At 36.3% G+C, this 15,011-nt stretch overlaps 1 protein-coding gene across 1 annotated transcript; it reads right to left on the bottom strand.

The window, feature by feature from the left end:
* Positions 1-8,020: 8,020 nt before the first annotated feature.
* LOC105033062 (serine carboxypeptidase II-3) lies at positions 8,021-14,225 on the bottom strand. Its single transcript, XM_073261304.1, has 8 exons — positions 13,758-14,225; positions 13,564-13,671; positions 13,120-13,382; positions 12,748-13,008; positions 12,546-12,664; positions 9,413-9,505; positions 9,184-9,292; positions 8,021-8,351 (listed from the first exon to the last, which is right to left on the bottom strand). Exons 1-8 carry the CDS (start codon positions 14,158-14,160, stop codon positions 8,208-8,210), a joined length of 1,500 nt encoding a protein of 499 aa, XP_073117405.1. The 5' UTR covers positions 14,161-14,225; the 3' UTR covers positions 8,021-8,207.
* Positions 14,226-15,011: the final 786 nt, after the last annotated feature.

Raw genomic sequence — 15,011 nt, 5'->3', positions numbered from 1 at the left:
CTAACATAACCTCTTCCACCTCGTAGATCGACTAGGATTTCCTGTCCTCCTAAAGGTACTTAGGTACTATAACAGAGAAAGTAGAGGAAATGTTCCTCACGAAAAATGGGGCTCATGGTGATGACCCAAGACCTATGATGAGGCGATATCAGATATCGACTCCGAGAAATGGTTAGAGGCAATGAGATAAGAAATTGACTCGATGCACTTAAACCAAGTCTGAACCTTGGTAGATTCACCTGAAGGTATTGTACCTATTAGGTGTAAATGGATCTTCAAGAGAAAGATAGGTGCAGATGAGAATGTGGAGACATTCAAGGCTAGTCTCGTAGCGAAAGGTTATAGTCAGTGCGAAGGCATTGGCTATCAGGATACCTTCTCGCCCGTAGCCATGCTAAAATCCATCCGCATATTGCTTGCTGTTGCAACCTATTTCGATTATGAAATATGGCAGATGGATGTGAAAACGACATTCTTAAATAGATATCTTGAGGAAGATATCTATATGAAACAGCCACTTGGTTTCACATCCAGTGATGATGATCACAAGATCTGCAAGCTGCAAAGGTCCATTTATGGACTTAAGCAAGCATCTCGGAGCTGAAATACTCGTTTCAATGATGTGATCAAAATGTTTGGTTTCATCAAGAATGAGGAGGAACCATGTGTGTTCAAGAAGGTCAGTGGGAGTGCAGTTATTTTCCTCGTACTGTACGTAGATGACATCTTCCTAATTGGGAATGATATTTTCATGTTGACCTCAGTCAAAATATGGTTGTCTAAGGAGTTCTCTATGAAAGATCTAGGAGAGGCATCCTTTATACTGGGTATTAAGGTCTATAGAGATAGACCAAATAGGATGCTGGGACTTTCACAGAAGATGTACATAGAGGAGGTGCTAAAAAGGTTTAGTATGAAAAACTCCAAAAAAGGTTTAGTACCTTTTAGACATGGCATTCATCTCTCTAAGAAGATGTCCCCTAGCACACCTGAGGAGATTGAATGCATGAGCAAAATCCCTTATGCTTTCGCAATAGGGAGCCTTTTGTATGCCATACTATATACACGATCTGATATAGCCTATGCTATGAGTGTCACAAGTAGATATCAGTCGAATCAAGGTGAAGAGCACTAGACTTCTGTGAAATATATCCTTAAGTACTTGAGAAGGACTAAGGATATGTTTCTAGTCTTTGAGAATGGAGAACTCCAGCTTCAGAGATTTACAGACTCAGACTTTATGTCTGATATAGATGATCGAAAGTCGACATCTGGGAGTCTGTTCATTTGCAATGATGGTGCAGTTAGCTGGAAGAGTTTCAAGCAGACGGTAATTGCTGATTCCACCATGAAAACAGAGTATATTGCTGCATCGGAAGCTGCGAAGGAGGCATTCTGGTATAAGAAGTTTGCCGCAGAGCTTGGAGTGATGTCATCGGATGCCATCCCTCTTTACTGTGACAATAATAGCGCTATAGCCCTAGCTAAGGAGCCAAGATCTCATCAGAAGTCCAAACATATCGAGCAGCAATTCCATCTAATCCGTGATTACCTCGAAAAAGGTTATGTCGAGGTTAAGAGAGTCGACTCCACAGATAATGTGGCAGACCCACTGACAAAGCCATTAGACCAACAGAAGATCGAAGCCCACTTTGAGAAGATGGGACTTAGATATGTAGCCAATTGGCATTAGGTCAAGTGGGAGTTTCTTAGATGTATGCCCTAGATGCTAGATTGGCTGACATATTCCTGTACAAATATAAGGATAAATTTATAATTTTGACTATAAATGAATAAAAGGATTATTCTACTATCGCATTGTGTACATTATGTCTGTGATACATCCTTTGAGTTAGTAGGAATGTTAATTCATATTTTCAAGAGTTGAAAATTTAAGACATGAATTTATATAACTAACTCATAAACAACTCCTGACCATAGGATCATCACGAGGATGGTGATCGATCCGGAAGGTTGATGTACGATCGCTTTCTTAGGGTAGATGAGTCTTGAGTCTACAGTGTGGAGACATCAGAGCGAGAGTATAGTTATTCATTGAGAATGAGAGTACTGAGCGTGACCACCTCGAGCAGTCATAAGGAAGTCTACCTTCTCGTCGATGACTAGCTCGATGCTGCAGCTGTGTATCTAGTTCTTTGACCTGAGGTACATCGACAGTTCATCTTGAGTGTGTTATAGTTTGACTACACTATAACTCGATCTTCTAGCCATTCGAAATCCTGAGGTATATGTTGGCTATAGCATATTCATTGTAGGAACCATATTGCACCAAGATGGGATCTATCAACCTCGATAGATGAGAGGAGTAGTCCTATGATGATCGAAAGATCGAGTCCTTAAGCCCATGACCATGGTAGAGTGAAATAATGAAAAAAAATTTTCCATTGGGATTTCACATCGGACTCGGATTGATCGATTGATTCATATGACTGATGTTGGGTTTGACGAGTTCACCTTAATCTTAATTCAGTCGAGACTCATGATAGAGGAACTCAATCACACAAGTAGCTGCACCGAGAGGTTCATCTTCATTTCTGATGGGTTGCCACCATATACTGCTAGGTGTCACTGGTGGATTTTGGAAGCAATTAGAATAATCTTGATGATCAATCATTCTAATTATCTGAATCAAAAGAGTTCTGGTCCATCAAAAGGATTTTTGATGATGTCGATGATGAGATCACTATATGTCTCATTACCATATGAAAATAAACCTAACTGGGTCACACAAACAAGAGTTAGGATCTGAATGTCATCAATTCAGCTAGCTCGGTTCGATTGATTTGGATTAGATCCAATTAGGTTCAAAGAAATCGTGCTAGCACACGATTGAGCCTAACTTTCTCCTCTTGTAACCTTTTTCATCTCGACTGAGCCAAATGTGATTTGACTCACCCAGAGAACCTTCAGAAAATTTCTCTCAGTTTGACTAGAGCCAGTCCAGCTCAAAAAAGTCATCTTAATTCATGAGATAAATTTAAAACAATACCTGCCAATTCCTGTCACCTGTCATTTTCGTTTTAGGACATCGGTCAAACGTTGACTTATGGATCTTAAACTGAAGGCCACTTGGTAAGAGGTCATTGAAAAATTTTTGTAGAGTGTCCACTTGCTAAATTGGGCCTCAAAATGGGCACCATATTCAGATTGGACGTGCACCCCAAGTAGATAAGGATAGAGTCCCATGAGATGAGGACTCTGATCCCTTGATCGACTTGGACTGTGGGGTGCCAATCTCACTGTGCTTATCCAGTGTTGGCACCAACAGTGGTGAAAATTGAGGGGATTCTTATCTAATATGATCAAATGACATCACTTCACTAATCAAAATTTTTTCAGAATTAATTAAAATTTTTTGATTGGTCGAATGATGTGGCACTGCATGGCGCAGCAGGGTCTATTTAAACCTTATCTGCGCCTAGGGCTGCAAGATTCTACTCAATACCCATCAAAAATGAGATTTCCCTCCACTTCTCTATGTCCCCTCTGCTCATCTCTCTCCGCTCTTCACGTCCAAGAAGTTGGACATCCATTTGGTGCTTGTCCAAGGCATGGTAGCTCTTTGAATAGAAGGCTGCAGAAATTTGTCGAGAAGCTGCTGCTCCAGCTTCAGAAGATCTTTTGAAGATCTTTCAGATCTGATCCAAATCTGATTTTTGGAGCAAAAATTTGCAAGGAGAAGACAATCCAGATCCTACTTGAGTGGATACCGGTAGAGGCCAGACGACTGCATGGCTATTTTTGAACCTCGGACATTACTGCGATCATCTATCGGGTAATCTAGTTATCCTAGAGGTATTTCTCTAATCCTCAAGTTTGAGATTTAATTTTAGATTAAATATTAGATAATAAGAATCAGATCTAATAGACCTTAGATCTAAAATAAAGTAGAATAATTTTTTTTTAAATATTTCACCCCAGATCTCATTAGATCTGGAAGATCCTACAAGAAAAAAGGCGATTTTTTCTTCATTTTCAACATCTCTAACTTATCACCATACATTGAAGAAGATGAAGAGTCCGACTTGAGGGAAAGTCTCTTCCAACCAGGGGAGAATTGATGGGGACATTATGATAATAATAAATAAGATGATGGGGATATTATGATAATAATAAATAAGAGTTGCAATGGTTATCCAGAAAATGCAGAACTCAAGGGATAAGAGTTGCAATGGTTATCCAGAAAATACAGAACTCAAGGGATCACTTATTCATGAAATTATAAAGTCATTCGATCATTAAATATGGTCAAATTATATATCTCTGGAAAGCTCTGAAAAGTTTCTAACGCAATAAACGGTGCATGAATTGGAGTTTCTTAGAAGAAGTTATGGTCAATTTACTCCAAGCTGTGCAGCAGAAATCGAGAAGACAGATTTGGGCTTTAAGAAGGAATTTAGATTTCTAATGGATAGGGTCATGTATTTGAATTAAATATATAATCTAGGGAAGATGAAAGTGATTATCTCCAACTAGTATAAATAGGTCTTGGTGATAGATGTAAGCATGCATGAGCTATTGAAATACAACATCATTGCAACTTAAGATTAAGTTATATCTTTTGACTTGGTCTCTCTTGGGTGGATTCCTAAGATATACTTAGTCGAGTTCTTGTTGCTCTTGGGGGCTTGGCTCCCTCTCCCAATTCCTTCCGACATCACTAAACCTGATTGGATGCCCTTTCTCCAAAAAATTGAGGGAAGATTTGCTACATGGCGGGCAAGTTTCCATCATTTGGAGGTAGACTTATCAATGTTAATGTTATTCTTTCTTCCATCCCAATATACTACATGTCTTTGTTCAATATGCCCTCTTGGCTAATCAAAAAATTTGATCAGATTCAGCATTCCTTTCTTTGGAAAGGAGCTAAAAGGGTGGGCAAGTTCTTCTGCAAAGTGAGTTGGGCCAAGATAGGACTCTTAAGATATTTCTTCCTTTAACCAAGCTCTTCTTGCAAAATGGGGTTGGAGGTTACTTAACCACAGCATGGGCACTTGGAAGAACATCCTTAATTTCTTTTATTTCAAAAAAAAAAAAATCAAGCTCTCTGCTGCATGGAAGCCAGATAAAAGATGCTCGAGAACTTGGAAGGATATTTTTAAAAGTCTCCCTCTCTTTTGAAATCATATCAAATTTCTGATTGGTAATGGGCTTGAAGTGCTATTTTGGAAGGATGCATGGATCCCAGAGGTACCTCTTGTTGAATTCTTCCCTAAAACTTATCAGTCCTCTAGTTTGAAATCTGGTGTGGTTGTCAAATTCTTCTCCACTTGATCAAACTCTTGGAAGCTTAGAGTTAGATTGCAGCTATCTCAAGCTGCCCTTGCTGAACACTCTTTCCTTTTAAATATCCTCAATTACTTTCAGTTAAATGATGGGATTGATTGAGCCAATTGGAAGCTAACTTCTAAGGTGCTTTCTCCACTTCCTCTCTTTATCACTTTCTTAATTCAAGGGGGTTAAATGGGTGGGTGATGGTTAACGCTTTTGTGGAATATCAGTGTCCTTTATAAGATTAAATGCTGCAGTTGGCTTTGTCTTCTCAATAAACTTAACATGAGAGAATCTTTTCAGGAAAACAGGAAACTGCCTAGGTGGATATCCTCTATGTGACCATCAGAATGAATCCATCAATCATCTCTTCACTATTTGCCCATTTGTTGCCTCTATCTGGAGAATGTTCAATCACTCTCTCTAGGTACCTATTTCAAAAAATGACTTCTAGAAGCTTTGTTCCAACTGGAGATGTGAATTTTTTGTAAAAAAATTACGACCTTCAGTTTTTATGTTGACAGCGGCAGTCATCTGGAGTTGCTGGCATGAAAGAAATGATAGGATTTTTCTGCATAAATCTTTAGAGCCTCATTCAGTTAACTTTAAAATCTGGCAACTTTTGAATGACTGGTCTATGCTCTATAAGCCAAAGGATCTTGTAAGCTTTGGGACAACTTGAAGGCTCCGGCAACCAATAAGAATGTTGCTAATGTGCCTGTCATTGGTTTTCCTTAACCGTTTTGGTAGCCCCTTGCTTGTTGACTCTGTACCTACTCTACTACTTATCTCCTTCAGTTTGATTTGTGAAACTTTTGGTGGTGACAATGATGGAGGAAGGTTGATGTTGATGCCTCTCGCTCTTCTCTTGGGATGCACATTTTGGTTTCTGCCTCTTTGGGAGACGATGATGAAGGTTTGATCCAGCACTACACTCAGTGAACATTTAATCTTGGATGAACATATATTCTTCTGGATCTCCTTCTTTTGATCTTTTATTCCCTCTCTTTGGTATGTGGAAATTGTGTTTCTTACCTCTTGTATACCTTTTATGGGTCCTTTCTCATTTGTAGATTCTTCTTTGCTTTTAATCACTACATGTAATCCCCCATAGATTCTCTCCTTCAAATAAATTTTGGTGAGTAATATGGAAACCCCCATTTCTTACCTCTTTTGTCAAAGATTGTACCACAATCCACAAATCTACAGGAAGGTACAAAGAAATTGCACTTTAAATAATTAATAAGAATTCTTTTCTCAAACAAACCAACTTGTTTATAATACATATTTATTGTTAAAACAATATTTTTTGAAGTATGAAACCATTATGAAATTTTAATTGCAAAAATACTAAAATAAAAACTAGGAGCATGAAGTGTAGTTAGAATACTTTTCTTTAAGAAAAATCTATAATGATATAAATTAAGTGCTTTAACTTTGAATTCACAATTTGTTCAACTAGGCTATAAACAATATTGAAATTTTGATATATGTGTAACCAAATTCACACACACAGAGACATAGAAAGCTAACAAAGCAGATAAAATTTTGATTCAATGTACTCAAATTTAGGGTTAGTTTGGTGATACTATAATTTTTGGCCAAAAAATAAATTCTAGTAAAAACTATATTTTGATGTCAAAAGCTACTTTGAGACAAAGTAGTTTTTATTTGGCTATCAATATCCTAAAGCTATTCTAAATCTGTACAAATAGTTTGTTGTATATTTGGTTGACAAATCTGAAAGCTACTTTTGAATGACAACATGATCAAAAAGAACAAATATCTAAAATAATTTTTTATATATTTAGATATAAAATTTTCTATTTTATTTTTTTTCTCTTCTTTCTTCTTGTATTTTTTTAATATTAGTAAAATGTAGGATGGGTCTCCCTCCCTTTTTATCAAAAAAATAAAAAAACACAAAATCTCTATTATATTTTTTCCTAAAAGTTATCCACTAACTTTCGTATTTCTTTTGGAATTGCTCAAATGCTTCTTGTTACCAGAGGATTTCATCCCTACTTGCATGTTTCTATGAGAATGTCCTTTAAGATAATGACATTCTTGTAAATAGCAGGAGAGGAAGGGAGTGTTAATTCATGTGTGCTCTAATAGTTCCCACGAAGGCATGAATAAGAACTCATGGAGTGGTAAATCAATGGAAATAGAGTAGAAATCCATAAAAGAAAGATAGAAATTATTATCTTGGTGTCATTAGATAGGGATGGAGATGAGAGGAGATTAATCTAAAAAAAAATATCCTGACATACAAGGAAGTGGAACAAAAGAAGAAAGAGTCCTCATATACAAGCAAATTTGGATGGAGATGAGAAACAAATAATTTGAAGAAAGAAAGAGTCCTAATACATAAGGAAACAGGTAAAGGAGAAATACGAGGAGTATTGAGAGGGCCATGTATTATTTTTTAAAAAAAACAACTCCCTGTAATTGCGATATTTAGCATACAATGTTGCATTTACGGGAACATGTTTTGAGAGATCTTCAATGCAATCCAACATTATTTTTGTATGGTAGTCAAACATTGGAATTCTACTTTTAGATTTGGAATCAATTTTGACAAGTACAAACGCATTCCGCACATAGAATGGTGAAGGGCCTTAACTTAATCTTTTTTTAAAATGAATGCATTAATGAAGGGTCCCAATTTCCCTTTGTGCTTGATAATAGAACTTTCATTTTTGTAGGAGAGAAAGAGAGACAAATAGATAATTGTATGTTTTCAATAATAACAAATAAATAGCTAAACATATAGCTGAATATGTTTTCAATAATAACTAATAAATAGCTAAACATATAGCCGAATATGTGGTTGAAATAGATTCTAAAAACCAAGAAACTACATCCTTGTCGATATATATCTAAAAAATAGATATATTTAAGTTAAACTAATTTCAAGAAGGAAGCGGCTTTCCCTCAAGAAAAAACTTGATGAGAACAAGTGCTCGAAGTGCTTGGTAGCTTGGAACCTCATGTCCTGCTCCTCTGACAGTGGCCAATGTTAAGTTACCATCAAAAACAACACTGTATCCACCAACCTGTTCATAATATTTTATTTAGTTAAAAAAATAGGGAGGGGGGGGAGAGAGAGACAGAGTTAGTAAAGTTGCCCAAAAGTATGGTAAATATTTGAATTCCATGAAAATATTGAGGTTTACTATTTAGTTTTAGAGTTTTCATTTATATTTGTATTGATCTTGTTAATTAACAATGGAATTATGTCATATTTTTTGAAGAAAATGTATGAGACAAAATGATTCAAAAATTCATTATAAGCACGTGTTAATTCTATAACAACAAATATAAAGTAGTAGAAATGAAGTCATTAGGTTTAGGTTGGACACGGAGAAATTTGGTAAAGGGAGAAAAGAAATGATGTGGTGTTAGCTATTGCTTAATAGGTTTGTCGTAAACTAAAAAAAATATTTTATTCCTATGAGGTTTTAAAATTATTTTTATAATAGAATTAGGAATCATTGACTTTGTCCCCAATAGAAAAATCCATTTATTGCTGTCATTTTGTCTTCTTAGATCCTATGATGGAGCCATCATCCTAAGTTTTTAAGGATGTTGAGAAAGTTAGTTGGAAAATCGAACAATTTTGTCTCTAAATGAAACACTAAAAAATAAAAATTCAAGGGTAATTAAGTTTTAACAGCTTCATATTTAGAGCAAGAAGAAAGTTAGATGGTAGACTCTAAATTACATTATAGAGAGATTGAAGAGGAGGTGCCAAGATGCTATATTTCTTTTGAGGATCACAAATTAAGAAAATAGTGAAAGAATGAATTGACATTGCATTTTGAAAAGGACTTTTGGAAGACATACAGCTCAAAAACCATAATGATTCATATTAGATAAAAGATTTACCTGATCAGTATTGATAAACCATGGTTGCCATTGAGTTTTCACAGAAACTTGTAGTTGTTTGATAGAATATCTCGATGAAGTAACAGGAATCCGTCCATCGACATCTCCACTATATTTGAACATAGAAACTTATTAGCTAGTCACTTCACAATAATTATGTCATTATCATTTTTATTTTGAAAAATAATTTAAGATTTTGAAATATACCAACAACTTTAATCAATATTACCTGTATACTAGAACCCGTACATCATGAGCCATGCATTCCTTGATAAGTGGTAAGACTGTATAAGGGCTATCTGTCCATTGTGTTAGCACTTGGCTGCATCATTAAATGTTGCATTAAAAACCACCAAATTATGTAATCTCAAATATTTAAAAAAAAGAAAGAAATAATAATTATCACACTCATGTCCATAACTCTGCATAAATGATAGCTTGTAATTAAACTAAATTTGAGTGACAACTGAAAACATATCAAAAAAATTTTAACAAATATTTAATGCTACCTGTATGAAGAATAAAAATAGCCCATATGAAATTTTTGTTATATAACAATAGCTTGAAATTGCAATCTAAAATGAAATACTCCTATTATGACCCTTAAACAAAATAATGAACTTCATTTTTATATGATGCATCATTGATCAATTTTGCTTTGATCTAGTAACTGCTCCTACAATGCAGATTATTACTAAAACATTTCCTCATGGAACTATACATATATTTTTACTAGAAGGTAAAGCCATTACATATAAATAAGGAAGATTAAGCCTTAGCAAGTAATGGCAATTCTAATTGTGATTCTAGTTTGCATAATATGCCATTGAATTATTCGTACCTTCTTGGAAAATAATTTATTTTAGATTGTGTAACAAATGGGCTATATAGTCAAAACAAGCACCTTTATATATCTTCTGCTCTTAGTCATCAATAAAATAAAATGTCAAGCATATGAAGTTTATGCTTGTTTTTCCTTGAAAGGGGAAAGAGGTGAAGTTATAGGTATAGGCTCAATAGCGATGTCATCAATGTTGGCTCCAACGAAGTTCATTTAATCATGTTCTCCTAAACTTACAAAATGATAATTAGTGCACATATGATATGCTTGAGATCCACCTAAAGGGATCATTTTTTGGAGGATAAATATCATAAAAAATTTAATCAATTTTTTTAATGACTTTCACATGTTCTCATGCTTCTCTAGATGGATAAATTATTTACTCATAGATAGCATTTATCAATAAAACGGAAGAAAAGTTCTATCTATCTAGGTAGTGGATAAGTCATTTTTTTCATCAATAAATAAAACACTTTCTATTTCGTTCCTAATATATATAAATGAAATAAAATTTATTATTTTTATCAATATATTATGTTAATATATAGTAATATTTATATAATAATAGATATTACAGAAAATATGGATAGATCTCAAAAATTTATCTGAGAAATTAGTAATACAAAAAGATATCGAATTCTGGAGCGACTTTCCAATACATAATTTAATATGGATAAATTATTTTTAAAAATATTTATTTTAAAAAATAAATTTTCAAGCAAGTTTTCTATCCTCCAAAAAATGGACCAAGTAGGAAGGTAGGCTGGTGACTACACAAATAATATTTGAGAAGAGAACCCTTTTCCCTAAAAAGGTGGTGGCAGGTCTCGTCATGGAAATGGCCTTTGCGATAATGAGATCATAGTGGATGCCCAATCCTTCAGAAATAATAAAAATAGACGACTACCGCATACACGACATGTAATGAACTTTATTAAGCTATTGGGCAGCGATTTATTGCTTTTTTTTTTTTTCGGCACCATCATAGCTATGGACCATTTGAGGAACGTGGAAGCCAGCTCCACCGAAGACTGTACACAGAAAGGCCTACCAACTTTGCCACGGTTCATGGTGGTATATAGAACATTAGAAATTAACTTGGCTTTCTTGATATTCTTGTACTGGTGGCTTAGATGAATCAACTTGTGATTGCTATGAAACTAATTAACTATTAAATTAATTTTCTAAAAATGTAAAATTAAAATTAACAGAACCTTTATTGTCATAATTGTAAGGATATTACTTAAACAAGTATGCGAGTACCAACTTCTAACAAAAATTATATGAAATCAGAAATGGTTTAGTAACTTTTATATGTAATTGAGAGAGTCACTCATCTGGTTTGCTGAATTCTCATTGCTCCTTTTGAATTGGCATTATGTAGCTGGTGCTATGTGATGAAGCAAATTAATGAACAGTGCAAAATAGTTTTTTTTTTGGTTTTTTTAAAGGATGAACAGTTCAAAATAGTTGAGTGACTTTTTTGAGTGATTTTTCTAAGCTACCATATCATTGCACATAACATAATTAATAAGAAAAACTAATATGTAGTGTTATTCTGGAATCCTGACCTAGTTTAATCGATTTTCTTTGTTGGGTCATTGACATAGAATATAATAACCCAATTATCTGACTAGGGATTCAATCAATTAAACTTTTTAAATGGGAAATATTCCACAAGTCAATTAATTACCTGAGCTATAATGGCCAGATATGCGCCAAGATAGGATTTCTTATTCAGAAGAAAAGGATGGAAGGAGAAATGATTATTAAGTTATGTAAGCCCCCCACCAACCTTTGCAATCAAGCAAGAGCAAGTGGTTTACCAGTCATATGACCTTGCAAGATTGGTGACATTCTGTCTAGATATGCAGAAGAAGATAATTCAACCACTCCTCTATTTTCTCCATTCTCCCATTTGCATGTTCTTATCACCTACTCACCCACTGGCTTGGACATGACCACAAAATTCTTGTGTAGATTTCATTGGCAAGTGTTTGATTGGGTTGGGACAGTGGAATCATATATTTCATGGATTTTGGAGGGCTGGCTTCATGTGCTTGCCAGGTTGTGCACCAGACTAAGCAAGTAGTGCGTTCTTTTTTCGAACCAATTAAAGAAATCCATAACTGGCGAGACCAAAGGAATCTCCAACTAGACCCACACTCACTTTCCTATCTCTTGAGTTGTGATATAGGATTTTTTTTTTTTTTTTAATATAAGAAAACGACGTGCAACAAATGAGAGAAGGAGAGCAAATCCAATGGATAGCATGTGTCAATCACATCAGAATATGAGTCGAGGCGCCATGATTTGCGGTGGCCTGGCTATTTGGATCAGCTCTAGACTCCTACCTACTTGGAACGTGATCTATTGGATTTATGTGCCATTGACCATTTGCTTCCCTCAGCATGACGTGCCACTCTTTATTAAACTATATTTTAATCTAATATGGAACTTAACTATATATTATTCCTGTCAATGAGCGCATTAATTTGGACAAGTTGGTATGGGGGCGTACCTGCAACCAGACCAAGTGTAGTTGAGTTTGGTGACATTGGCATGTAGAGCTTCTTGCACTTCAGCAGTGTTGAGATACGCACTCACGTAGAGAGAAGTGCATGGGTCGAAATTTTCAATCTGGATGACTCACAAAGTCAAGTCCCCCTACGAGCCTTGGCTGCTAAATTTAAGAATATATATGAGAAGAAGAGGCAACAAACCGAGTATGTCTTAGGAGAAGGAGTGACGCCTTGTGAAGTGCAGAGAGGGGCATAGATGTTGTAGATATCAAGTGTTGTGACCGACTCATAGGCATTCTCTACCGCCTGTGCGCATTGCTTGGGCTCGCTACTGGCATTGGGTGAGAAATTGCAGTACTTGTGGATTGCATCAATGGTCTCATCTGAGATCAATGCATGAGTCCAGAAATAGTCGAACATCCCCTTCTGGTCCGTTTCGTCGTTGATCACTCCATTGCCAATCTAGCATTGTCCGATATCAGTTTCAGTAAGTGCAACAAGATATTAATAAAAGATGAGCAGACTCTCTTCATAAGATACTACGAGAAGCTAGCTATAATTGAAGCTGGATACCATGATGCCTTTAAGGTTTATAATTGAGTTGTTGTGTCGGAGTATGGTATAAGCAAGCTGAGGGACATAGTGCCCCCCATAGCTCTCCCCAGCTATATAGAAATCCCTTCCTTTGTACTCTGGGAATCTCTCCATCCAGTTCACAAGGAACACATAGGCATCCGCAGCCGTCTTGTTGTCCCCACTCTTGTCGTAGTCGGAGGTGGTGTTGGAGTAGGAGAAGCCAACACCAGCCGGGCTCTCCAAGAACAGCACATTAGCAACTGCAGCACCCCAAATTAAACATGATTACTCACCAAGCAATATATGTATCATAATGATTCTTAGAAGGAAGAATAACATGTTCACATACCAAACATTAATATATATATCACCAACCATTTGAGTTATTATAGCAAAAGTTACTGGAAGTAAACAGAATTTAATCTGAATCAGTAATAAGACCTGTATTCCATGCATATGGATTTTTGAAGAGCGTCTTGCCGTCGCTCATGACGCGAAAGGGTCCTAGCTCCTCCATCGCTCCAAATCCGAGAGATGAGCAACCCGGTCCTAATAGCATTGAAAGAAAAAGGAAAATTGGAGATTGCTGCAATATAAGATTGTTCATAAATGATACACCTGATCTCTTTATTCACCTCCATTGAGCCAGAGAACCAGTGGTCTGGAAGAAGAATTAGCAGATGCAGCCTCGGCCAAGTAGTAGAATAGGGCTCTACCAGCTTCCTTGTCGACGGTGATGTAGCCTCCATACTGATCAAAATCTACACCTTGAGGCTGGCCAGGCAACTTGGTGATCTTGTCACTCTCCTTCAGCCCCTGCTGGGGATAAGTTTTCGACGACAGATCGGAGAAAAGAGTGGCGGCATAAGAAGAATCACTTGCAGCAACTGCTTCTCTCTTTAAGTTGAACGCGTCGAAATAGAGCTTGTTAAGGGCATCTCCCTGCCTTGTTGCTGGGCCTCGGCCTCCCAAAGCATCACTTATCTCTATGCTGGCTGAGAGGGCCAGCAACAAGCACAAGAACATTCTCCCCATCATCCTTCTTCTCTCTTTCTCACTCTTTCTCTGGGCGCCTTGTTTATCTTTGGATCTGGAACGCAGTCTATATATAGTCTACAACTTTAGCTTTCTTCACCTTCAGCTATCAAGTAAACGCGGTCTTCGCACGTATTTTACGAAAGTAAAGAGGCTGTGGTATACCACTGCGGTGGTAGCCCAACGGAACGGATCTTGATTTCCAATCAAGCGACTCGGGTCATGCTTACGAAGGAGACCAAATTAAAACTTCATATGGTCCAAGTCGTCCCAGGTAGTAGACAAAAAAGACAGAAAGAGAGGGTACATTCATCCAAAAAAAATGTTTTAAACTTCGGACAGGTTTGGTTGACGGAAAGTAGCGGGGAAAGAGGTAGCGTAGGAAAAAAAATTTTCATGAAAAATTATTTTTATATTTTATAAAAAATATAAATTTATGGAGTAGATGAATTTTAGTATTTTTTATGGAGATGAAAAGTAGTGAAGAAAAGTGGCGGATTGTGATGTGGGAAAAGATGAAAAAGGAGCTTAAGAAAAAATTTCTACTAGTTACAAGCAAGACTCTTTCTATCGGCTCTACAATTTCAAACAAGAAGAGTTGTTTGTGGAAGAGTACACCACTGAATTCGAGCATCTGATGATGAAATGTGATGTCGTGGAGTATGAAAAGCAAACGATTGCTCGATATTCGGCGGTCTTCGATCAGAAATCCACAATGTTGTCCAATTGCAACCTTATTGGACTTTTGAGGATGTTTGCAAGCTGGCAGTTCATGTGGAGAATCAGTCTAAGGAGAAAGGTACTCGCAAGACCTTAGGCAGAGAGGGGATCTCTAACCACGAAGTACCTCGAAT

The sequence above is a fragment of the Elaeis guineensis genome, chromosome 7, assembly GCF_000442705.2.
Source record: "Elaeis guineensis isolate ETL-2024a chromosome 7, EG11, whole genome shotgun sequence".
Taxonomy (NCBI): Eukaryota; Viridiplantae; Streptophyta; class Magnoliopsida; order Arecales; family Arecaceae; genus Elaeis; species Elaeis guineensis.
This window is presented reverse-complemented; position numbering and strand designations above follow the sequence as displayed.